The 26,459-nt window shown below is 48.5% G+C and overlaps 1 protein-coding gene and 1 long non-coding RNA gene across 2 annotated transcripts in view; both read right to left on the bottom strand.

Moving 5' to 3' along the window:
• Positions 1–559: 559 nt before the first annotated feature.
• Positions 560–6,341, bottom strand: LOC142474726 (uncharacterized). The gene is made up of 2 exons (XR_012790602.1): positions 5,107–6,341; positions 560–876 (listed from the first exon to the last, which is right to left on the bottom strand). It is a non-coding gene; the product is annotated as an uncharacterized LOC142474726 (long non-coding RNA).
• Positions 6,342–8,707: 2,366 nt separating this feature from the next.
• LOC142474725 (uncharacterized) overlaps positions 8,708–26,459 on the bottom strand; it is a 30,574-nt gene continuing 12,822 nt past the window's right edge. Inside the window, exons 5-6 of the mRNA XM_075580924.1 lie at positions 12,501–12,642; positions 8,708–11,180 (exon numbers count right to left, since the gene is read on the bottom strand). Of these exons, the coding sequence (XP_075437039.1) occupies positions 9,112–11,180; positions 12,501–12,642 (2,211 nt within the window). The 3' untranslated portion in view covers positions 8,708–9,111. The remainder of the gene's footprint in view (positions 11,181–12,500; positions 12,643–26,459) is intronic.

The following is a 26,459-nucleotide window of genomic DNA, read 5'->3' as shown; positions in this document are numbered from 1 at the left end:
AACTTTAAGTTTCTTGTGGTGCGGCCAACATATCGGAGGCAGCGAGGACGCTCTAATAAATAAACCGCGTCTACCGGATCACAGGCGATCAAACGTGAGGCGGTGAATACTTCTCCTGTAATCTTAGTGAAATCTGGTTTCCTTCAACGTATTATCTTTTAATGGTTCGTGACACGTCTTTATATATAATGTATGTTCATTTAATGCATCGGTCACCGTATCTCTGTGCCCAGGCGTGAAAACGAGCGGTAACTCTCCACGGATCACTCCCCGGTAACACACTGATAATGTTTGTAAGGGGCTCGATATGATAAAGTCGAAACACGCAGGTTCTGGAAGGACAGAAATATCTCATCCCCAGCGAAAGGGAGACGGACAGTCCCAGATTGTATTATCAGGGGATCAGAAAGATGGTAGTGCTGATTGGATATAATATATATCACTAGGTCCGCACAGGAATAGCCGGACATAGAGTCCGGAAATATATATACTGCCTATAAATATTCAGGAGGTCAACAGAAGCGTCATGATGATGTCAAATTGCTATAAGGACATGATATGAATTCTGTTTGTGTTTAATGTTACACTTAATATAAAATAACACAATGTTATATACTGGAGGATGCACTGTTGTGTGTGTGCGTATATATAAATATATATAATATTAAAATATAATATATATATATGCATGTATAAGCTACAGGCTCCGTGCCAGACGCTCACATTGTAACAGGAGGCTCCTGGTCCACAGAGCTTATGATCTAATGGTGCTCTGCGGATCGGGTTTGGGTATCTGTGAGTGTGGGGGGTATAGGGAGGGACGTCTGAATCACTCTCCCCCTTCTCGGCGTTTGCTGTTCCTTCGGGAGACGCGAGCTGCGGATACACAGATATATAATATCAATATGTGCAAATATCATTATATTGTAATACTGTAGTTATAACTGTCTGATTCCCACACACAGGGACTAACTGACCTTCACAAGGGACAACTTAGATTGCAAGCTCAGGGGGCAAGAGTCTGGCTATGACCCCTTTGTATCTTCTCAGTCTCTCCAGGCTGTGCCGCTATACAGAATGTATTAGAGTCATGGGCACTCTTCACTAACATACATATATATATATATATATATATATATATATATATATTTATATATATATATATATATATATATAAATGTAAATACAACTGTATGCTCATCTGCATGTCTTAGGCAGGTCTGCAACCTCGCCTTTCCCCATTATCACCCAGCACACAGCACTTCCACTGCAGCAAGGGATTCTGGGAAATGACATGCAAATGAGCACACAGTGCCACTTTTTGCTTCAAAAACCATTTTTAACATGGTTCCCTATAGGCCTATATATATATATATGTATATGTGTGTGTGTTACAAGTTCAAGGCTCCATTTGGTCTTCAATCAATACACTTTCTCTAACCCTCTCCTAATAGGATGTTCTTATAAGATCTTTATTTCTAGCTGTGCCGGTTGCAATTTGTATCAGGGCATTCTAGAGGTGCGGGGCAGAAAGCGAGAAAGGTTTAAGGCGGGAGAGGGCTTTAGATACAAAGGGGGTAGAGAGAAGACATCCTTGCGCAGAACGCAAGAGTCTGGATGGTGCATAGCGAGAAATTAGGGCTGAGATGTAAGGAGGAGCAGAAGAGTGTAACGCTTTAAAAGTGAGGAGAAGAATGGGGTGTGAGATGCGGGATTTGATCGAAAGCCAGGAGAGGGATTTCAGGAGGGGAGATGCTGAGACAGATCTAGGAAAGAGTAGAGTGATTCTGGCAGCAGCGTTTATGATAGATTGTAGGGGAGGCAGGTGAGAGGCAGGAAGGCCAGACAGCAGGAGGTTACAGTAATCAAGACGGGAGAGAATGAGGGCCTGAGTCAGAGTTTTAGCAGTTGAGTAACAGAGGAAAGGGCGAATCTTTGTTATATTGCGGAGGAAAAAGCGACAAGTTTTAGAAATGTTTTGAATGTGAGGGGTGAATGTGAGAGAGGAGTCGAGTGTGACCCCTGGGCAGCGTATTTGGGCAACTGGGTGAATGATATTACTTCCAACAGTAATGTGGGAGGAGGTAGTAGGGCCAGGTTTGGGAGGAAGTATGAGGAGCTCGGTTTTAGCCATGTTGAGTTTAAGGCGACGGAGGGCCATCCAGGATGATATAGCAGAGAGACATTCAGAAACTTTGGTTTGTATAGCAGGTGTAAGGTCGGGTGTTGGAAAGTACATTTGTGTGTCGTCAGCATAGAGGTGATAATTAAACCTGAGATGTGATTAGGTCACTTAGAGAAAGTGTGTACAGAGAAAAGAGAAGAGGTCAGTAACAGGGACTTATCCCTGTTAAGAAACTTGCCTCTAATCCAGCAGTGTGCTGGTTAATTGCTGGTGTACAATCAACCATCTCCACCTGCCTAATCAGTGCTCTGTCAGAAAAAGCCTGTTCTGAGACACAGGAGGGGGATTTTCCTGAGTCTCACAATTGGAGCTGACCCAGGAAGGACAGACCAGAGTTCCCTAGTCCACAACTGGGCTGACCTGGGGAACAACAGATGTCTTGAGCTGCAAAGAGACTGCAGGCTGACAGCAAGACAAACGGGACAATACCTCTATACCTGGAAGCAGATATTGCCATAGCACACAAGGGTGCTGACCCAGGAGAGCAGAGAGGCCTTCCCCTACAACTACAAGAAACAATTAAGACTTTCTTATGGGATCTATCTATCTATCTATCTATCTATAGTGCAGAATAAATGACATAACAATTTATGTCATAGGACAAGCTTTCGAGAGTTCTCCTCTCTTCTTCAGGTCAGCAATACTGATATACAAAGGATTCAATGGCTAAAACAGTGTAGAGAGAGGGGAAAAAAAAAAAAAACAACAGATATTTACTGTAGATAAGGTAGGGTGTTGAAAGTGACCTGAAGAAGAGAGGATAACTCTCGAAAGCTTGTCCTATGACATAAATTGTTAGTCCAATAAAAAAGGTATCACCTAATACTGAAGAACTAATTTATTCTGCACAATCGCAACTGGACTAACACAGCTATTTTCTGCTTTATCTATATATATATATTATTATGTATTATAATACAGTATTATGGTTTGGCCTATCCCATAAGCCTCTCTTGCATCCCAGTAAAATCAACCCCACACTGATGAGACCCATCAAGGTTGAAACAGCTGTCTGTGGGTGGTTTTCTGGGTATGCACCTTAACCCTGGCTGTGCTCAAAGCTGTGACCATGCAGCAAGCTTAAGCCTATAGGGAACCATGTTAAAAATGGTTATTGAGGCAAAAAGTGACACTGTGTGCTCATTTGCATGTCATTTCCCAGAATCCCTTGCTGCAGTGGAAGTGCTGTATGCTGGGTGATAATGGGGAAAGGCGGGGTTGCAGACCTGCCTAAGACATGCAGATGAGCATACAGCTATATTTGCATATATATATATATATATATATATTTGGTCTGGTAATTAGCTTAGCTAACCACCCAGTTAGAGGGCTGGACTACATGTGTAGATATTCTTCAAAGCGAAGTAGGTGGTTTTTCTTTGGCTTATTTTGAATATTTTTGCTGTGTTAAAGGGACAGGCGCATTAAAGCCTAATTTTAACTTCACTTTAAACGGTCTCCATTAATAATTGCGTACCTCTGCACACGTCTCTTACAGGGTCCCAGGACAGAGCCCGGGGGTACCCTCACAGAGAGATCGATTGAGGAGGAGGTGTTAGCAGAAGAGACCCTGAAAGTACGATGGGAGAGGTAAGAGGAGATCCAGGATAGAGCTTTGTTCCGAATACCAAGAGTGTGGAGAATGTGAAGGAGAAGAGGGTGGTCCACGGTGTCAAATGCTGCAGAGAGGTCGAGTAATCTGAGCAGAATATAATGACCTCTGTCTTTGGCAGCATGGAGGTTATTAATTATTTTAGTGAGGGCTGTTTCCGTGGAGTGAGCAGTGCGGAAGCCAGATTGTAGAGGGTCTAGGAGAGAATAGGTGTTGAGAAAATGGAGCTAGCGAGAGAATACAAGACGTTCAAGGAGTTTAGAGGCAAAAGGCAGACAGGTCGATAGTTAGAAAGACAGGTAGGTCAAGCTTGCTGTTTTTGAGTAATGGTATGACTGTTGCATGTTTAAAGGAGGATGGAAAGGTACCGGAGTAGAGGGAGGAGTTAAAAATGTGTGTGAGCGTAAGGACTATAGTAGGAGCAAGAGGTTTTAGGAGATGGGTGGGAATGGGGCCAAGAGGGCAAGTGGTAGAGGGAGAAGAGGAGATCAGCTGTGACAGATCCTCCTCTGTGACAGCGGATAGAGTCATGGAAGGCAGGAGGACAGTTAGGAAGGGGTGTAGGATGGGAGGAGGAAACAGAGGGGATGTTCTGACGTATGGATTCCACCTTTTCCTTGAATAGTCGGCAAAGTCCTGAGGTGAAATGGAGGAAGAAGAGGAGGCAGCCGAGGGTGGTCTGAGAAGGGAGCCAGACAGAGAAGAGTCGGCGTGGGTTAGACTTGTGCGTGTTGATTAGTGATGAAAAGTAGGTTTGTTTAGCCTGAGAGAGGGCAGAGTTGAAACAGGACAGCATTAATTTGTAGTGAAGGAAGTCTGCGAGAGTGTGAGACTTCCTCCAGAGGCGTTCAGAGGAACGAGTGGAGGAACGCAGCATGCGCGTGTGGGAGTTTAGCCAGGGTCTGGGGTTAGAAGGGCGAGGACGGCAGAGAGAAAGCGGGGCATGAAGATCAAGAGAGGAAGATAGGGCAGAGTTGTAGTTCCTGACCAGGTTGTCGGGGTCTGTAGCAGAACTGAGAGAGGAGAGGGAGGAGCGTAAAGTGGAATCAAGAGCTGGTAAGTGAATAGAGCGCAAGTTTCTTCAGAACCGGGGGGTAGATGGAGGTGGAGAAGGGGAGATAGAGAGAATGAGTTGAGGTGATGGTCAGAGAGAGGAAAAGGGGAAATGGAGAAATCAGAGAGAGAAAAGTTTTTAGTGAAAACCAGGTCTATGTAGTGGCCATCCTTGTGGGTGCTGGCTGCTGTCCACTATATATATCACCTCCCCAGGCGGTGTCAGAGTGTATTAGAGTGCTAGCTCTTGGCTCACCTCACAGCTCCTCCTCCTCCCCCTCCTCCTGTGTCAGGCCCCGGTATATCGCCCCCCACGGCGTGGTGTGGTACACGATGTACAGCACCTCCCCGAGCAGCAGCAGCAGGAACATGGCGAGGAAGCTGAGGAAGACTCTGTCAGCCACATGCACGATCTTCATCTTCAGGCTGCGCTGCTCCCAGGGGACCGTGTCCGGCGGCTGTGTCATCCGCGCAAGGACCGCAAAGGCGTCATCTTCACTGTCACCGGCAGGAGGGGACACTGACAAGAGGGGAGCGGAAGGGTCCTCTGTGTCAGTGCTACTGCTGTCCATGAGAGAGAAAGGAGGGGGGGGAGATAGAGAGGGGGGAGAGGGCGAAGAGAGAGAAGAGGAGGGGGGAAGGGGAGAGAGAGAGGGGGAAGAGAGAAGAGGAGGGGGGAGAGAGGAGGGGAGAAAGAGGGGGAGAGAGAAGGGGGAGCGGGAGAGAGGAGGAGAAAGGTGAAGAGAGCTCGGTGAAAGAGAGGGGGGAGGGAGAGATGGAAAGAGAGGGAGACAGCTGATTGAGAGAGTGAGCGAGGGTCTCAGGGATCAGAGAGCGCGCAACAGAGAGTGAGTGCACAGGAGGGTCTGCTGCTGCTGATAGGCGAGACTGCTCTCTAATCTGTCTGAGGACGTGTTTTACAGAGTCAGCAGCGAGCAGATTAGAAGCTCAGGGACATCTGTGTCACCTCCCTCAGGAGTGTCACTGTGTCCCTTCCCCCGCCATTTCTCTCTGTCACCTCCCCAATCCTGTATAACCTCCCCAATCATGTGTCACTGTGTCACCTCCCCCATCATGTGTCACCTCCCCAATCATGTCACTGTGTCACCTCCCCAATCATGTGTCAGTGTTACCTCCCCAATCATGTGTCACTGTGTCACCTCCCCAATCATGTCACCGTCACCTCCCCAATCCTGTATCACTGTGTCACCTCCCCAATCATGTCACTGTGTTACCTCCCCAATCATGTGTCACTGTGTCACCTCCCCAATCATGTGTCACAGTGTTACCTCCCCAATCATGTGTTACGGTGTCACCTCCCCAATCATGTGTCACTGTGTCACCTCCCCAATCATGTGTCACTGTGTCACCTCCCCAATCATGTCACTGTGTCACCTCCCCAATCATGTCACTGTGTCACCTCCCCAATCATGTCACCGTCACCTCCCCAATCCTGTATCACTGTGTTACCTCCCCAATCATGTGTCACTGTGTCACCTCCCCAATCCTGTATCACCCCCCCAATCATGTCACTGTGTCACCTCCCCAATCCTGTATCACCCCCCCAATCATGTGTCACTGTGTCACCTCCCCAATCATGTCACCGTCACCTCCTTAATCATGTCACTGTGTCACCTCCCCAATCATGTCACTGTCACCTCCCCAATCATGTCACTGTGTCACCTCCCCAATCATGTCACTGTGTCACCTCCCCAATCATGTCACCGTCACCTCCCCAATCATGTCACTGTCACCTCCCCAATCATGTCACTGTCACCTCCCCAATCCTGTATCACTGTGTTACCTCCCCAATCCTGTATCACCCCCCCAATCATGTGTCACTGTGTCACCTCCCCAATCATGTCACTGTGTCACCTCCCCAATCATGTAAGTGTCACCTCCCCAATCCTGTATAACCTCCCCAATCATGTGTCACTGTGTCACCTCCCCCATCATGTGTCACTGTGTCACCTCCCCAATCATGTCACTGTGTCACCTCCCCAATCATGTGTCACAGTGTTACCTCCCCAATCATGTGTCACTGTGTCACCTCCCCAATCATGTCACCGTCACCTCCCCAATCATGTCACCGTCACCTCCCCAATCCTGTATCACTGTGTCACCTCCCCAATCATGTCACTGTGTTACCTCCCCAATCATGTGTCACTGTGTCACCTCCCCAATCATGTGTCACAGTGTTACCTCCCCAATCATGTGTTACGGTGTCACCTCCCCAATCATGTGTCACTGTGTCACCTCCCCAATCATGTGTCACTGTGTCACCTCCCCAATCATGTCACCGTCACCTCCCCAATCATGTCACTGTGTCACCTCCCCAATCATGTCACTGTGTCACCTCCCCAATCATGTCACCGTCACCTCCCCAATCCTGTATCACTGTGTTACCTCCCCAATCATGTGTCACTGTGTCACCTCCCCAATCCTGTATCACCCCCCAATCATGTCACTGTGTCACCTCCCCAATCCTGTATCACCCCCCCAATCATGTGTCACTGTGTCACCTCCCCAATCATGTGTCACTGTGTCACCTCCCCAATCATGTCACCGTCACCTCCTTAATCATGTCACTGTGTCACCTCCCCAATCATGTCACTGTCACCTCCCCAATCATGTCACTGTGTCACCTCCCCAATCATGTCACTGTGTCACCTCCCCAATCATGTCACCGTCACCTCCCCAATCATGTCACTGTCACCTCCCCAATCATGTCACTGTCACCTCCCCAATCCTGTATCACTGTGTTACCTCCCCAATCCTGTATCACCCCCCCAATCATGTGTCACTGTGTCACCTCCCCAATCATGTCACTGTGTCACCTCCCCAATCATGTAAGTGTCACCTCCCCAATCATGTCACTGTGTCACCTCCCCAATCATGTCACTGTGTCACCTCCCCAATCATGTCACTGTCACCTCCCCAATCATGTGTCACGGTGTCACCTCCCCAATCATGTCACAGTGTCACCTCCCCAATCATGTTACGGTGTCACCTCCCCTATCATGTGTCACGGTGTCACCTCCCCAATCATGTCACGGTGTCACCTCCCCAATCATGTGTCACTGTGTCACCTCCCCAATCATGTATCACTGTGTTACCTCCCCAATCATGTGTCACAGTGTTACCTCCCCAATCATGTGTCACTGTGTCACCTCCCCAATCATGTCACTGTGTCACCTCCCCAATCATGTGTCAGTATCACCTCCCCAATCATGTGTCACTGTGTCACCTCCCCCATCATGTGTCACTGTGTCACCTCCCCAATCATGTCACTGTGTCACCTCCCCAATCATGTCAGTGTCACCTCCCCAATCCTGTATCACCTCCCCCATCATGTGTCACTGTGTCACCTCCCCCATCATGGGTCACTGTGTCACCTCCCCAATCATGTCACTGTGTCACCTCCCCAATCATGTGTCACAGTGTTACCTCCCCAATCATGTGTCACTGTGTCACCTCCCCAATCATGTCACTGTGTCACCTCCCCAATCATGTGTCAGTATCACCTCCCCAATCATGTGTCACTGTGTCACCTCCCCCATCATGTGTCACTGTGTCACCTCCCCAATCATGTCACTGTGTCACCTCCCCAATCATGTCAGTGTCACCTCCCCAATCCTGTATCACCTCCCCCATCATGTGTCACTGTGTCACCTCCCCCATCATGTGTCACTGTGTCACCTCCCCAATCATGTGTCACCTCCCCAATCATGTCATGGTGTCACCTCCCCAATCATGTGTCACCTCCCCAACCGTGAACTACCTCCCCCCCCCACCCCCACCCAGAACCTCCTCCCCCCCACTTCTGTGTATTAATGTTAACGCTGGAGTGAGCGGCCGGCTCTGCCTCAGCAATCACACAGGGATCTTATTAATGGTCACTAATCAACTATGTCATGTAACGTTACGCATGCACTGACCCCGCTACATGTGTATCACATGCATGTATATACTGCGTGTGTATGCGACACATGCATATTGCACTTGTATGGATCAGACTCGTGTATATATACTACACGTACACCTCACACACGTATGTGACACGTGTATATTACAGTTGTATATATCAGACACTTATAAACACGGCACATGTATACGTCACACATCTGAATATACTACACAAGAACTATAAACGATTTCCATGCAGAAAAGCTCCCTTCACGTTTGGAAACCAGTGGGGTTTTAAAATGGACGCCAGCGCACGGGAGGCCTTGGGCCCCTTGTGATTTTGGAATCGGGTTGTTTAAAATGGCCAACTTGTCTCCCGCGTTGATGTTGGGGGTCGTGGATCAGCCCCGGGGTCCTGGTTATCCTGATGAACGAGGGGAGGGGCATATTGAAATGGCAGTTCAGGGTGAGTGGTACTGGTCTTCACGTCCAGCACTGATGACATCACAGATGGGAGGTCTATCAGTGACGTCGGGGGCTTAGGGTCCTCGGACATCATCATTGCAGACCCCCCATCTAGCTGTAGCAGCGCTGTACCTGCAGGAGACATGGGAGGGTCCAGTGACATCACAGAGGAAGCCTGTGACCTCATAGCAGCGTTCTGTGAAATTACGAGCGAGTTGGAGGGTGGGGACTCGGGCGTAGGGGTTGTGGCTGGGGATAGCAGGCAGACTGGCATAGGCGGTGTGTCCTGTGGGGGGCGTAGCATGATGCCGACAGTTGACGTTTCCTGTGGGGAGTGTAGCATGGTGCTGGTGGGTGGCATGTCCTGTGGGGGGCGTAGCATGGTGCTGTTGGGTGGCATGTCCTGTGGGGGGCGTAGCATGGTGATGGTGGGTGGCATGTCCTGTGGGGGGCGTAGCATGGTGCTGGTGGGCGGCGTGTCCTGTGGGGGGCGTAGCATGGTGCTGGTGGGCGGCATGTCCTGTGGGGGGCGTAGCATGGTGCTGGAGGGCGGTGTGTCCTGTGGGGGGCGAAGCATGGTGATGGTGGGCGGTGTGTCCTGTGGGGGGCGTAGCATGGTGCTGGTTGGCGCCATGTCTTGTGGAAGGCGTAGCAAGGTGCTGGTGGGCGGAGTGTCCTGTGGGGGGCATACCACGGTGCTGGTGGGCGGAGTGTCCTGTGGGGGGCGCAGCATGGTGCTGGTGGGCGGAGTGTCCTGTGGGGGGCGTAGCAAGGTGCTGGTGGGCGGAGTGTCCTGTGGGGGGCATACCACTGTGCTGGTGGGCGGAGTGTCCTGTGGGGGGCGTAGCATGGTGCTGGTGGGTGGCGTGTCCTGTGGGGAGTGTAGCATGGGGCTGGTGGGCGGTGTGTCCTGTGGGGGGCATACCACGGTGCTGGTGGGTGGCGTGTCCTGTGGGGGGCATAGCATGTCCTGTGGGGGGCGTAGCATGGTGCTGGTGGACGGCGTGTCCTGTAGGGGGCGTAGCATGGTGCTGGTGGGCATCATGTCCTGTGTGGGGCAGAGCATGTTACTGGTGGGTGGTGAGTCTTGTGAGCGGCGGAGCATGTCACTGGTGGGTGGCGTATCCTGTGGGCGGTGGAGCATGTCACTGGTGGGTGGCGTGCCCTGTGGGCGGTGGAGCATGTCACTGGTGGGCGGCGTGTCCTGTGGGCGGCGGAGCATGTCATTGGTGGGGGACGTGTCCTGTGGGCGGCGGAGCATGTCATTGGTGGGTGGCGTGCCCTGTGGGCGGTGGAGCATGTCACAGGTGGGTGGCGTGTCCTGTGGGCGGTGGAGCATGTCACTGGTGGGTGGCGTGTCCTGTGGGCGGTGGAGCATGTCACTGGTGGGTGGCGTATCCTGTGGGCGGCGGAGCATGTCACTGGTGGGTGGCGTGTCCTGTGGGCGGTGGAGCATGTCACTGGTGGGTGGCGTGTCCTGTGGGCGGCGGAGCATGTCACTGGTGGGTGGCGTGTCCTGTGGGCGGCGGAGCATGTCACTGGTGGGTGGCGTGTCCTGTGGGCGGTGGAGCATGTCACTGGTGGGTGGCGTGTCCTGTGGGCGGCGGAGCATGGTGTTGGCGGTTAACATCATGATGAGGGGCTGCAGTAGGAGCCCGAGTCGGCGAATCTCAGTTGACACCCCTGCGATAGCAGCCTGCACCACTTCTGCGCCGTCCCGCACCTCTCCTCGGGCCGCCGCAAGCTCCCGCGTCAGCTGGTACTTGAAGTCAGCCAGGCCCCGCAGAAGGTCCTCCCGGAACTCGTGCTGCTCCTGCAGGGGCCCCGGCGCCCAAGTCTCAGACAACCCCTCCGGGTACAAAGGCGCCGGGGAGGCAGGGAGCCGGGGATCCTCTATCACCCACTGTGTCACCTCGGCACTTCCTGACGATGTGGGTATATGGGCCGGGACACAACCCTCTGCGGGGACAGAAACATGTATATACAAAATGTGTTCATATAGTATAATATATACAATGTAAACAGCACACATACATGTGTATGTTACATATATACACACACACGCCTCTCTCACCTCCTGGACCTTAGTGTACATACATGTGTATTCTATACACACACACACGTCTCTCTCACCTCCTGAGTCCCAATGTACATACAGGTATATGTTATTGTTGAAATAATAATGTTGGCATGGACATATTATTGGCTGGGGGGGTCTATGGAGAGGAAATTGTAACAGTGTTCAGGATCCATCTTGTCTGTGTTGTTGTGCCTCATATGCATTTCTTCACGTTGTGATCCAGAACGCCTTATCTGTGTGTGGAAGATGGTGCGCGTTTCGTTATCAGTTAGAGCCATAAGACCAGGTGTTTGGCTCAATGCCCAGAAGTACCAAGTCTCTAATTATACAAAATAATTGGATAAAATGTATCTTTTGTATCTTATGTATTTTATTATATTTCGTTATTTCTACTGAGCTGTGTTAACCCAATTTTTAATTGGTTTAGTGACCTCTCAGATGATAGGCTTTAGAATAGGAAGTAGCCATTTATATTCTGCCTAGCAACTTATGATAGACAAAGAAAATCAAATGTGTATAAAAAGCCAGCTTGGGCCCTCCTATTTGATCATTCAGTATACTATGCAATAAACTACTCATTATCTACGACCCGTGTTTGTGAGTTTGCAAACAACGACATTATACACACACACTGCTCTCACCTCCTTTGTCCAAGTGTACATAAATGTATGTTATACACACACACGCCTCTCTCACCTCCTGAGTCCCAGCGTACATACATGTATATGTTATACATGCACATGCCTCTCTCACCTCCTGAGTCCCAGTGTACATACATGTATGTTATACACGCACATGCCTCTCTCACCTCCTGAGTCCCAGCGTACATATATGTATTTTATACATGCACACGCCTCTCTCACCTCCTGAGTCCCAGTGTACATACATGTATATATTATACACGCACACGCCTCTCACCTCCTGAGTCCCAGCGTACATACATGTATATGTTATACACGCACATGCCTCTCTCACCTCCTGAGTCCCAGTGTACATACATGTATGTTATACACACACATGCCTCTCTCACCTCCTGAGTCCCAGCGTACATACATGTATATGTTATACACGCACACGCCTCTCACCTCCTGAGTCCCAGCGTACATACATGTATATGTTATACACGCACACGACTCTCTCACCTCCTGAGTCCCAGCGTACATACATGTATATGTTATACACGCACACGCCTCTCTCACCTCCTGAGTCCCAGCGTACATGTGCTGGTTCCATCTCCCAGGATTGGTATTGGGCGTTGTATTTTTCACCATCGCTTTCCGCCCCCTCACTTGACGGTCTCCGGTGCTGCGGTATACGGACAGGGCCTTGGGCTATATACAACTGCAGGACAGACACAGAGGTCACTATATCATCTTCCGCCCTGGTGATATATATATATATATATCCTCATCTTCAGCCCGTGTCTCCACTGCTGGGTGAGGCCTCCCCAATGTTATATATATATATATATCCTCATCTTCAGCCCGTGTCTCCCCACTGCTGGGTGAGGCCTCCCCAATGTTATATATATATATATATCCTCATCTTCAGCCCGTGTCTCCCCACTGCTGGGTGAGGCCTCCCCAGTGTTATATATATATCCTCATCTTCAGCCCGTGTCTCCCCACTGCTGGGTGAGGCCTCCCCAATGTTATATATATATATATATATATATCCTCATCTTCAGCCCGTGTCTCCCCACTGCTGGGTGAGGCCTCCCCCAATGTTATATATATATATCCTCATCTTCAGCCCGTGTCTCCCCACTGCTGGGTGAGGCCTCCCCAATGTTATATATATATCCTCATCTTCAGCCCGTGTCTCCACTGCTGGGTGAGGCCTCCCCAATGTTATATATATATATATATATATATCCTCATCTTCAGCCCGTGTCTCCCCACTGCTGGGTGAGGCCTACCCAATGTTATATATATATATATCCTCATCTTCAGCCCGTGTCTCCCCACTGCTGGGTGAGGCCTCCCCAATGTTATATATATATATATATCCTCATCTTCAGCCCGTGTCTCCCCACTGCTGGGTGAGGCCTCCCCAATGTTATATATATATATATATATCCTCATCTTCAGCCCGTGTCTCCCCACTGCTGGGTGAGGCCTCCCCAATGTTATATATATATATATCATCATCTTCAGCCCGTGTCTCCCACTGCTGGGTGAGGCCTCCCCAATGTTATATATATATATATATCCTCATCTTCAGCCCGTGTCTCCCCACTGCTGGGTGAGGCCTCCCCAATGTTATATATATATATATCCTCATCTTCTGCCCGTGTCTCCCCACTGCTGGGTGAGGCCTCCCCAATGTTATATATATATCCTCATCTTCAGCCCGTGTCTCCCCACTGCTGGGTGAGGCCTCCCCAATGTTATATATATATATATCATCATCTTCAGCCCGTGTCTCCCACTGCTGGGTGAGGCCTCCCCAATGTTATATATATATATCCTCATCTTCAGCCCGTGTCTCCCCACTGCTGGGTGAGGCCTCCCCAATGTTATATATATATATATCCTCATCTTCAGCCCGTGTCTCCCCACTGCTGGGTGAGGCCTCCCCAATGATATATATATATATATATATATCCTCATCTTCAGCCCGTGTCTCCCACTGCTGGGTGAGGCCTCCCCAATGTTATATATATATATATCCTCATCTTCAGCCCGTGTCTCCCACTGCTGGGTGAGGCCTCCCCAATGTTCTATATATATATATCCTCATCTTCAGCCCGTGTCTCCCACTGCTGGGTGAGGCCTCCCCAATGTTATATATATATATATATATATATCGTCATCTTCAGCCCGTGTCTCCCCACTGCTGGGTGAGGCCTCCCCAATGTTATATATATATATATCCTCATCTTCAGCCCGTGTCTCCCCGCTGCTGGGTGAGGCCTCCCCAATGTTATATATATATATCCTCATCTTCAGCCCGTGTCTCCCCACTGCTGGGTGAGGCCTCCCCAATGTTATATATATATATATATATCCTCATCTTCAACCCGTGTCTCCCCACTGCTGGGTGAGGCCTCCCCAATGTTATATATATATATATATATATCCTCATCTTCAGCCCGTGTCTCCCCACTGCTGGGTGAGGCCTCCCCAATGTTATATATATATCCTCATCTTCAGCCCGTGTCTCCCCACTGCTAGGTGAGGCCTCCCCAATGTTATAATATATATATATATATATCCTCATCTTCAGCCCGTGTCTCCCCACTGCTGGGTGAGGCCTCCCCAATGTTATATATATATATATCCTCATCTTCAGCCCGTGTCTCCCCACTGCTGGGTGAGGCCTCCCCAATGTTATATATATATATATATATATATATCATCTTCAGCCCGTGTCTCCCCACTGCTGGGTGAGGCCTCCCCAATGTTATATATATATATCCTCATCTTCAGCCCGTGTCTCCCCACTGCTGGGTGAGGCCTCCCCAATGTTATATATATATATATATATCCTCATCTTCAGCCCGTGTCTCCCCACTGCTGGGTGAGGCCTCCCCAATGTTATATATATATATATATCCTCATCTTCAGCCCGTGTCTCCCCACTGCTGGGTGAGGCCTCCCCAATGTTATATATATATATATATCCTCATCTTCAGCCCGTGTCTCCCCACTGCTGGGTGAGGCCTCCCCAATGTTATATATATATATATATATATCCTCATCTTCAGCCCGTGTCTCCCCACTGCTGGGTGAGGCCTCCCCAATGTTATATATATATATATATCCTCATCTTCAGCCCGTGTCTCCCCACTGCTGGGTGAGGCCTCCCCAGTGTTATATATATATCCTCATCTTCAGCCCGTGTCTCCCCACTGCTGGGTGAGGCCTCCCCAATGTTATATATATATATATATATATATCCTCATCTTCAGCCCGTGTCTCCCCACTGCTGGGTGAGGCCTCCCCCAATGTTATATATATATATCCTCATCTTCAGCCCGTGTCTCCCCACTGCTGGGTGAGGCCTCCCCAATGTTATATATATATCCTCATCTTCAGCCCGTGTCTCCACTGCTGGGTGAGGCCTCCCCAATGTTATATATATATATATATATATCCTCATCTTCAGCCCGTGTCTCCCCACTGCTGGGTGAGGCCTACCCAATGTTATATATATATATATCCTCATCTTCAGCCCGTGTCTCCCCACTGCTGGGTGAGGCCTCCCCAATGTTATATATATATATATATCATCATCTTCAGCCCGTGTCTCCCCACTGCTGGGTGAGGCCTCCCCAATGTTATATATATATATATATATATCCTCATCTTCAGCCCGTGTCTCCCCACTGCTGGGTGAGGCCTCCCCAATGTTATATATATATATATCATCATCTTCAGCCCGTGTCTCCCACTGCTGGGTGAGGCCTCCCCAATGTTATATATATATATATATCCTCATCTTCAGCCCGTGTCTCCCCACTGCTGGGTGAGGCCTCCCCAATGTTATATATATATATATCCTCATCTTCAGCCCGTGTCTCCCCACTGCTGGGTGAGGCCTCCCCAATGTTATATATATATATATCATCATCTTCAGCCCGTGTCTCCCACTGCTGGGTGAGGCCTCCCCAATGTTATATATATATATATCCTCATCTTCAGCCCGTGTCTCCCCACTGCTGGGTGAGGCCTCCCCAATGTTATATATATATCCTCATCTTCAGCCCGTGTCTCCCACTGCTAGGTGAGGCCTCCCCAATGTTATATATATATATATATATATATCCTCATCTTCAGCCCGTGTCTCCCCACTGCTGGGTGAGGCCTCCCCAATGTTATATATATATATATCCTCATCTTCAGCCCGTGTCTCCCCACTGCTGGGTGAGGCCTCCCCAATGTTATATATATATATATATATATATATCATCTTCAGCCCGTGTCTCCCCACTGCTGGGTGAGGCCTCCCCAATGTTATATATATATATCCTCATCTTCAGCCCGTGTCTCCCCACTGCTGGGTGAGGCCTCCCCAATGTTATATATATATATATATCCTCATCTTCAGCCCGTGTCTCCCCACTGCTGGGTGAGGCCTCCCCAATGTTATATATATATATATATATATCCTCATCTTCAGCCCGTGTCTCCCCACTGCTGGGTGAGGCCTCCCCAATGTTATATATATATATATATCCTCATCTTCAGCCCGTGTCTCCCCACTGCTGGGTGAGGCCTCCCCAATGTTATATATATATATATATATATATATATCCTCATCTTCAGCCCGTGTCTCCCCACTGCTGGGTGAGGCCTCCCCCAATGTTATATATATATATCCTCATCTTCAGCCCGTGTCTCCACTGCTGGGTGAGGCCTCCCCAATGTTATATATATATATATATCCTCATCTTCAGCCCGTGTCTCCCCACTGCTGGGTGAGGCCTCCCCAATGTTATATATATATATATCCTCATCTTCAGCCCGTGTCTCCCCACTGCTGGGTGAGGCCTCCCCAATGTTATATATATATATATCATCATCTTCAGCCCGTGTCTCCCACTGTTGGGTGAGGCCTCCCCAATGTTATATATATATATATCATCATCTTCAGCCCGTGTCTCCCCACTGCTGGGTGAGGCCTCCCCAATGTTATATATATATATATATCCTCATCTTCAGCCCGTGTCTCCCCACTGCTGGGTGAGGCCTCCCCAATGTTATATATATATATATATCCTCATCTTCAGCCCGTGTCTCCCCACTGCTGGGTGAGGCCTCCCCAATGTTATATATATATATATCATCATCTTCAGCCCGTGTCTCCCCACTGCTGGGTGAGGCCTCCCCAATGTTATATATATATATATATCCTCATCTTCAGCCCGTGTCTCCCCACTGCTGGGTGAGGCCTCCCCAATGTTATATATATATATATCATCATCTTCAGCCCGTGTCTCCCACTGCTGGGTGAGGCCTCCCCAATGTTATATATATATATCCTCATCTTCAGCCCGTGTCTCCCCACTGCTGGGTGAGGCCTCCCCAATGATATATATATATATATATATATATCCTCATCTTCAGCCCGTGTCTCCCACTGCTGGGTGAGGCCTCCCCAATGTTATATATATATATATCCTCATCTTCAGCCCGTGTCTCCCACTGCTGGGTGAGGCCTCCCCAATGTTCTATATATATATATCCTCATCTTCAGCCCGTGTCTCCCACTGCTGGGTGAGGCCTCCCCAATGTTATATATATATATATATATATATCGTCATCTTCAGCCCGTGTCTCCCCACTGCTGGGTGAGGCCTCCCCAATGTTATATATATATATATCCTCATCTTCAGCCCGTGTCTCCCCGCTGCTGGGTGAGGCCTCCCCAATGTTATATATATATATCCTCATCTTCAGCCCGTGTCTCCCCACTGCTGGGTGAGGCCTCCCCAATGTTATATATATATATATATATATCCTCATCTTCAACCCGTGTCTCCCCACTGCTGGGTGAGGCCTCCCCAATGTTATATATATATATATATATATCCTCATCTTCAGCCCGTGTCTCCCCACTGCTGGGTGAGGCCTCCCCAATGTTATATATATATCCTCATCTTCAGCCCGTGTCTCCCACTGCTAGGTGAGGCCTCCCCAATGTTATATATATATATCCTCATCTTCAGCCCGTGTCTCCCACTGCTGGGTGAGGCCTCCCCAATGTTATATATATATATATATATATATCCTCATCTTCAGCCCGTGTCTCCCCACTGCTGGGTGAGGCCTCCCCAATGTTATATATATATATATCCTCATCTTCAGCCCGTGTCTCCCCACTGCTGGGTGAGGCCTCCCCAATGTTATATATATATATATATATATATCATCTTCAGCCCGTGTCTCCCCACTGCTGGGTGAGGCCTCCCCAATGTTATATATATATATCCTCATCTTCAGCCCGTGTCTCCCCACTGCTGGGTGAGGCCTCCCCAATGTTATATATATATATATATCCTCATCTTCAGCCCGTGTCTCCCCACTGCTGGGTGAAGCCTCCCCAGTGTTATATATATATATATATATATATATCCTCATCTTCAGCCCGTGTCTCCCCACTGCTGGGTGAGGCCTCCCCAATGTTATATATATATATATCCTCATCTTCAGCCCATGTCTCCCCACTGCTCGGTGAGGCCTCCCCAATGTTATATATATATATATATACATCCTCATCTTCAGCCCGTGTCTCCCCACTGCTGGGTGAGGCCTCCCCAATGTTATATATATATCTCCTCATCTTCAGCCCGTGTCTTCCCACTGCTGGGTGAGGCCTCCCCAATGTTATATATATATCCTCATCTTCAGCCCGTGTCTTCCACTGCTGGGTGAGGCCTCCCCAATGTTATATATATATATATATATCCTCATCTTCAGCCCGTGTCTCCCCACTGCTGGGTGAGGCATCCCCAATGTTATATATATATATCCTCATCTTCAGCCCGTGTCTCCCCACTGCTGGGTGAGGCCTCCCCAATGTTATATATATATATATCCTCATCTTCAGCCCGTGTCTCCCCACTGCTGGGTGAGGCCTCCCCAATGTTATATATATATCCTCATCTTCAGCCCGTGTCTCCCCACTGCTGGGTGAGGCCTCCCCAATGTTATATATATATATATATATATATCCTCATCTTCAGCCCGTGTCTCCCCACTGCTGGGTGAGGCCTCCCCAATGTTATATATATCCTCATCTTCAGCCCGTGTCTCCCCACTGCTGGGTGAAGCCTCCCCAGTGTTATATATATATATATATATCCTCATCTTCAGCCCGTGTCTCCCCACTGCTGGGTGAGGCCTCCCCAATGTTATATATATATATATCCTCATCTTCAGCCCGTGTCTCCCCACTGCTCGGTGAGGCCTCCCCAATGTTATATATATATATATATACATCCTCATCTTCAGCCCGTGTCTCCCCACTGCTGGGTGAGGCCTCCCCAATGTTATATATATATCTCCTCATCTTCAGCCCGTGTCTCCCCACTGCTGGGTGAGGCCTCCCCAATGTTATATATATATCCTCATCTTCAGCCCGTGTCTTCCACTGCTGGGTGAGGCATCCCCAATGTTATATATATATATATATCCTCATCTTCAGCCCGTGTCTCCCCACTGCTGGGTGAGGCATCCCCAATGTTATATATATATATCCTCATCTTCAGCCCGTGTCTCCCCACTGCTGGGTGAGGCCTCCCCAATGTTATATATATATATCCTCATCTTCAGCCCGTGTCTCCCAACTGCTGGGTGAGGCCTCCCCAATGTTATATATATATCCTCATCTTCAGCCCGTGTCTCCCCACTGCTGGGTGAGGCCTCCCCAATGTTATATATATATATATATATATATATATATCCTCATCTTCAGCCCGTGTCTCCCCACTGCTGGGTGAGGCATCCCCAATGTTATATATATATATCCTCATCTTCAGCCCGTGTCTCCCCACTGCTGGGTGAGACCTCCCCAATGTTATATATATATATATATATCCTCATCTTCAGCCCGTGTCTCCCCACTGCTGGGTGAGGCCTCCCCAATGTTATATATATATATATATCCTCATCTTCAGCCCGTGTCTCCCCACTGCTGGGTGAGGCCTCCCCAATGTTATATATATATATATATATCCTCATCTTCAGCCCGTGTCTCCCCACTGCTGGATGAGGCCTCCCCAATGTTATATATATATATCCTCATCTTCAGCCCGTGTCTCCCCACTGCTGGGTGAGGCATCCCCAATGTTATATATATATATCCTCATCTTCAGCCCGTGTCTCCCCACTGCTGGGTGAGGCCTCCCCAATGTTATATATATATATCCTCATCTTCAGCCCGTGTCTCCCCACTGCTGGGTGAGGCCTCCCCAATGTTATATATATATATATCCTCATCTTCAGCCCGTGTCTCCCCACTGCTGGGTGAGGCCTCCCCAATGTTATATATACATATATATATATATATATATATCCTCATCTTCAGCCCGTGTCTCCCCACTGCTGGGTGAGGCCTCCCCAATGATATGTATATATATCCTCATCTTCAGCCTGTGTCTCCCACTGCTGGGTGAGGCCTCCCCAATGTTATATATATATCCTCATCTTCAGCCCGTGTCTCCCCACTGCTGGGTGAGGCCTCCCCAATGTTATATATATATATATCCTCATCTTCAGCCCGTGTCTCCCCACTGCTGGGTGAGGCCTCCCCAATGTTATATATATATATATATCCTCATCTTCAGCCCGTGTCTCCCCACTGCTGGGTGAGGCCTCCCCAATGTTATATATATATATATATCCTCATCTTCAGCCCGTGTCTCCCCACTGCTGGGTGAGGCCTCCCCAATGTTATATATATATATATCCTCATCTTCAGCCCGTGTCTCCCCACTGCTGGGTGAGGCCTCCCCAATGTTATATATATATATATATATATCCTCATCTTCAGCCCGTGTCTCCCCACTGCTGGGTGAGGCCTCCCCAATGTTATATATATATATATATCCTCATCTTCAGCCCGTGTCTCCCCACTGCTGGGTGAGGCCTCCCCAATGTTATATATATATATATATATCTCCTCATCTTCAGCCGTGTCTCCCCACTGCTGGGTGAGGCCTCCCCAATGTTATATATATATCCTCATCTTCAGCCCGTGTATCCCACTGCTGGGTGAGGCCTCCCCAATGTTATATATATATATCCTCATCTTCAGCCCGTGTCTCCCCACTGCTGGGTGAGGCCTCCCCAATGTTATATATATATATATCCTCATCTTCAGCCCGTGTCTCCCACTGCTGGGTGAGGCCTCCCCAATGTTATATATATATATCCTCATCTTCAGCCCGTGTCTCCCCACTGCTGGGTGAGACCTCCCCAATGTTATATATATATATATATATATATATATATCCTCATCTTCAGCCCGTGTCTCCCCACTGCTGGGTGAGGCCTCCCCAATGTTATATATATATATATCCTCATCTTCAGCCCGTGTCTCCCCACTGCTGGGTGAGGCCTCCCCAATGTTATATATACATATATATATATATATATATCCTCATCTTCAGCCCGTGTCTCCCACTGCTGGGTGAGGCCTCCCCAATGTTATATATATATATCCTCATCTTCAGCCCGTGTCTCCCCACTGCTGGGTGAGGCCTCCCCAATGTTATATATATATATATATATATCCTCATCTTCAGCCCGTGTCACCACCCACTGCTGGGTGAGGCCTCCCCAATGTTATATATATATATATCCTCATCTTCAGCCCGTGTCTCCCCACTGCTGGGTGAGGCCTCCCCAATGATATGTATATATATCCTCATCTTCAGCCTGTGTCTCCCACTGCTGGGTGAGGCCTCCCCAATGTTATATATATATCCTCATCTTCAGCCCGTGTCTCCCCACTGCTGGGTGAGGCCTCCCCAATGTTATATATATATATATCCTCATCTTCAGCCCGTGTCTCCCCACTGCTGGGTGAGGCCTCCCCAATGTTATATATATATATATATCCTCATCTTCAGCCCGTGTCTCCCCACTGCTGGGTGAGGCCTCCCCAATGTTATATATATATATATATCCTCATCTTCAGCCCGTGTCTCCCCACTGCTGGGTGAGGCCTCCCCAATGTTATATATATATATATCCTCATCTTCAGCCCGTGTCTCCCCACTGCTGGGTGAGGCCTCCCCAATGTTATATATATATATATATCCTCATCTTCAGCCCGTGTCTCCCCACTGCTGGGTGAGGCCTCCCCAATGTTATATATATATATATATATATATCCTCATCTTCAGCCCGTGTCTCCCCACTGCTGGGTGAGGCCTCCCCAATGTTATATATATATATATATATATCTCCTCATCTTCAGCCGTGTCTCCCCACTGCTGGGTGAGGCCTCCCCAATGTTATATATATATATATCCTCATCTTCAGCCCGTGTCTCCCCACTGCTGGGTGAGGCCACCCCAATGTTATATATATATATATCCTCATCTTCAGCCCGTGTCTCCCACTGCTGGGTGAGGCCTCCCCAATGTTATATATATATATCCTCATCTTCAGCCCGTGTCTCCCCACTGCTGGGTGAGACCTCCCCAATGTTATATATATATATATATATATATATATATATATATATCCTCATCTTCAGCCCGTGTCTCCCCACTGCTGGGTGAGGCCTCCCCAATGTTATATATATATATATCCTCATCTTCAGCCCGTGTCTCCCCACTGCTGGGTGAGGCCTCCCCAATGTTATATATATATCCTCATCTTCAGCCCGTGTCTCCCCACTGCTGGGTGAGGCCTCCCCAATGTTATATATACATATATATATATATATATATCCTCATCTTCAGCCCGTGTCTCCCACTGCTGGGTGAGGCCTCCCCAATGTTATATATATATATCCTCATCTTCAGCCCGTGTCTCCCCACTGCTGGGTGAGGCCTCCCCAATGTTATATATATATATATATATATCCTCATCTTCAGCCCGTGTCACCACCCACTGCTGGGTGAGGCCTCCCCAATGTTATATATATATATATATCCTCATCTTCAGCCCGTGTCTCCCCACTGCTGGGTGAGGCCTCCCCAATGTTATATATATATTCTCATCTTCAGCCCGTGTCTCCCCACTGCTGGGTGAGGCCTCCCCAATGTTATATATATATATCCTCATCTTCAGCCCGTGTCTCCCCACTGCTGGGTGAGGCCTCCCCAATGTTATATATATATATATATCCTCATCTTCAGCCCGTGTCTCCCCACTGCTGGGTGAGGCCTCCCCCAATGTTATATATATATATATATCCTCATCTTCAGCCCGTGTCTCCCCACTGCTGGGTGAGGCCTCCCCAATGTTATATATATATATATATCCTCATCTTCAGCCCGTGTCTCCCCACTGCTGGGTGAGGCCTCCCCAATGTTATATATATATATATATCCTCATCTTCAGCCCGTGTCTCCCCACTGCTGGGTGAGGCCTCCCCAATGTTATATATATATATATATCCTCATCTTCAGCCCGTGTCTCCCCACTGCTGGGTGAGGCCTCCCCAATGTTATATATATATATATATATATCCTCATCTTCAGCCCGTGTCTCCCCACTGCTGGGTGAGGCCTCCCCAATGTTATATATATATATCCTCATCTTCAGCCCGTGTCTCCCCACTGCTGGGTGAGGCCTCCCCAATGTTATATATATATATATCCTCATCTTCAGCCCGTGTCTCCCCACTGCTGGGTGAGGCCTCCCCAATGTTATATATATATATATATATATCCTCATCTTCAGCCCGTGTATCCCACTGCTGGGTGAGGCCTCCCCAATGTTATATATATATATCCTCATCTTCAGCCCGTGTCTCCCCACTGCTGGGTGAGGCCTCCCCAATGTTATATATATATATCCTCATCTTCAGCCCGTGTCTCCCCACTGCTGGGTGAGGCCTCCCCAATGTTATATATATATATATCTCCTCATCTTCAGCCCGTGTCTCCCACTGCTGGGTGAGGCCTCCCCAATGTTATATATATATCCTCATCTTCAGCCCGTGTCTCCCCACTGCTAGGTGAGGCCTCCCCAATGTTATATATATATATATATCCTCATCTTCAGCCCGTGTCTCCCCACTGCTGGGTGAGGCCTCCCCAATGTTATATATATATATATATATATCTCCTCATCTTCAGCCGTGTCTCCCCACTGCTGGGTGAGGCCTCCCCAATGTTATATATATATCCTCATCTTCAGCCCGTGTATCCCACTGCTGGGTGAGGCCTCCCCAATGTTATATATATATATCCTCATCTTCAGCCCGTGTCTCCCCACTGCTGGGTGAGGCCTCCCCAATGTTATATATATATATATCCTCATCTTCAGCCCGTGTCTCCCACTGCTGGGTGAGGCCTCCCCAATGTTATATATATATATCCTCATCTTCAGCCCGTGTCTCCCCACTGCTGGGTGAGACCTCCCCAATGTTATATATATATATATATATATATCCTCATCTTCAGCCCGTGTCTCCCCACTGCTGGGTGAGGCCTCCCCAATGTTATATATATATATCCTCATCTTCAGCCCGTGTCTCCCCACTGCTGGGTGAGGCCTCCCCAATGTTATATATACATATATATATATATATATATCCTCATCTTCAGCCCGTGTCTCCCACTGCTGGGTGAGGCCTCCCCAATGTTATATATATATATCCTCATCTTCAGCCCGTGTCTCCCCACTGCTGGGTGAGGCCTCCCCAATGTTATATATATATATATATATCCTCATCTTCAGCCCGTGTCACCACCCACTGCTGGGTGAGGCCTCCCCAATGTTATATATATATATATCCTCATCTTCAGTCCGTGTCTCCCCACTGCTGGGTGAGGCCTCCCCAATGATATGTATATATATCCTCATCTTCAGCCTGTGTCTCCCACTGCTGGGTGAGGCCTCCCCAATGTTATATATATATCCTCATCTTCAGCCCGTGTCTCCCCACTGCTGGGTGAGGCCTCCCCAATGTTATATATATATATATATCCTCATCTTCAGCCCGTGTCTCCCCACTGCTGGGTGAGGCCTCCCCAATGTTATATATATATATATATATCCTCATCTTCAGCCCGTGTCTCCCCACTGCTGGGTGAGGCCTCCCCAATGTTATATATATATATATATCCTCATCTTCAGCCCGTGTCTCCCCACTGCTGGGTGAGGCCTCCCCAATGTTATATATATATATATCCTCATCTTCAGCCCGTGTCTCCCCACTGCTGGGTGAGGCCTCCCCAATGTTATATATATATATATCCTCATCTTCAGCCCGTGTCTCCCCACTGCTGGGTGAGGCCTCCCCAATGTTATATATATATATATATCCTCATCTTCAGCCCGTGTCTCCCACTGCTGGGTGAGGCCTCCCCAATGTTATATATATATATATCCTCATCTTCAGCCCGTGTCTCCCCACTGCTGGGTGAGGCCTCCCCAATGTTATATATACATATATATATATATATATATCCTCATCTTCAGCCCGTGTCTCCCACTGCTGGGTGAGGCCTCCCCAATGTTATATATATATATATATCCTCATCTTCAGCCCGTGTCTCCCCACTGCTGGGTGAGGCCTCCCCAATGTTATATATATATATATATATATATCCTCATCTTCAGCCCGTGTCTCCCCACTGCTGGGTGAGGCCTCCCCAATGTTATATATATATATATCCTCATCTTCAGCCCGTGTCTCCCCACTGCTGGGTGAGGCCTCCCCAATGTTATATATACATATATATATATATATCCTCATCTTCAGCCCGTGTCTCCCCACTGCTGGGTGAGGCCTCCCCAATGTTATATATATATATATATATATATCCTCATCTTCAGCCCGTGTCTCCCCACTGCTGGGTGAGGCCTCCCCAATGTTATATATATATTCTCATCTTCAGCCCGTGTCTCCCACTGCTGGGTGAGGCCTCCCCAATGTTATATATATATATATATCCTCATCTTCAGCCCGTGTCTCCCCACTGCTGGGTGAGGCCTCCCCAATGTTATATATATATATATATATATCCTCATCTTCAGCCCGTGTCTCCCCACTGCTGGGTGAGGCCTCCCCAATGTTATATATATATATCCTCATCTTCAGCCCGTGTCTCCCCACTGCTGGGTGAGGCCTCCCCAATGTTATATATATATATATATATATATATCTCCTCATCTTCAGCCCGTGTCTCCCCACTGCTGGGTGAGGCCTCCCCAATGTTATATATATATATATATATCCTCATCTTCAGCCCGTGTCTCCCCACTGCTGGGTGAGGCCTCCCCAATGTTATATATATATATATCTCCTCATCTTCAGCCCGTGTCTCCCACTGCTGGGTGAGGCCTCCCCAATGTTATATATATATCCTCATCTTCAGCCCGTGTCTCCCCACTGCTAGGTGAGGCCTCCCCAATGTTATATATATATATATATATATCCTCATCTTCAGCCCGTGTCTCCCACTGCTGGGTGAGGCCTCCCCAATGTTATATATATATATCCTCATCTTCAGCCCGTGTCTCCCC

This window comes from Ascaphus truei (assembly GCF_040206685.1).
Source record: "Ascaphus truei isolate aAscTru1 chromosome 20 unlocalized genomic scaffold, aAscTru1.hap1 SUPER_20_unloc_3, whole genome shotgun sequence".
NCBI lineage: Eukaryota > Metazoa > Chordata > Amphibia > Anura > Ascaphidae > Ascaphus > Ascaphus truei.
The sequence above is the reverse complement of the archived record's forward strand: the minus strand, read 5'-3'. Positions and strand labels throughout refer to the sequence as shown.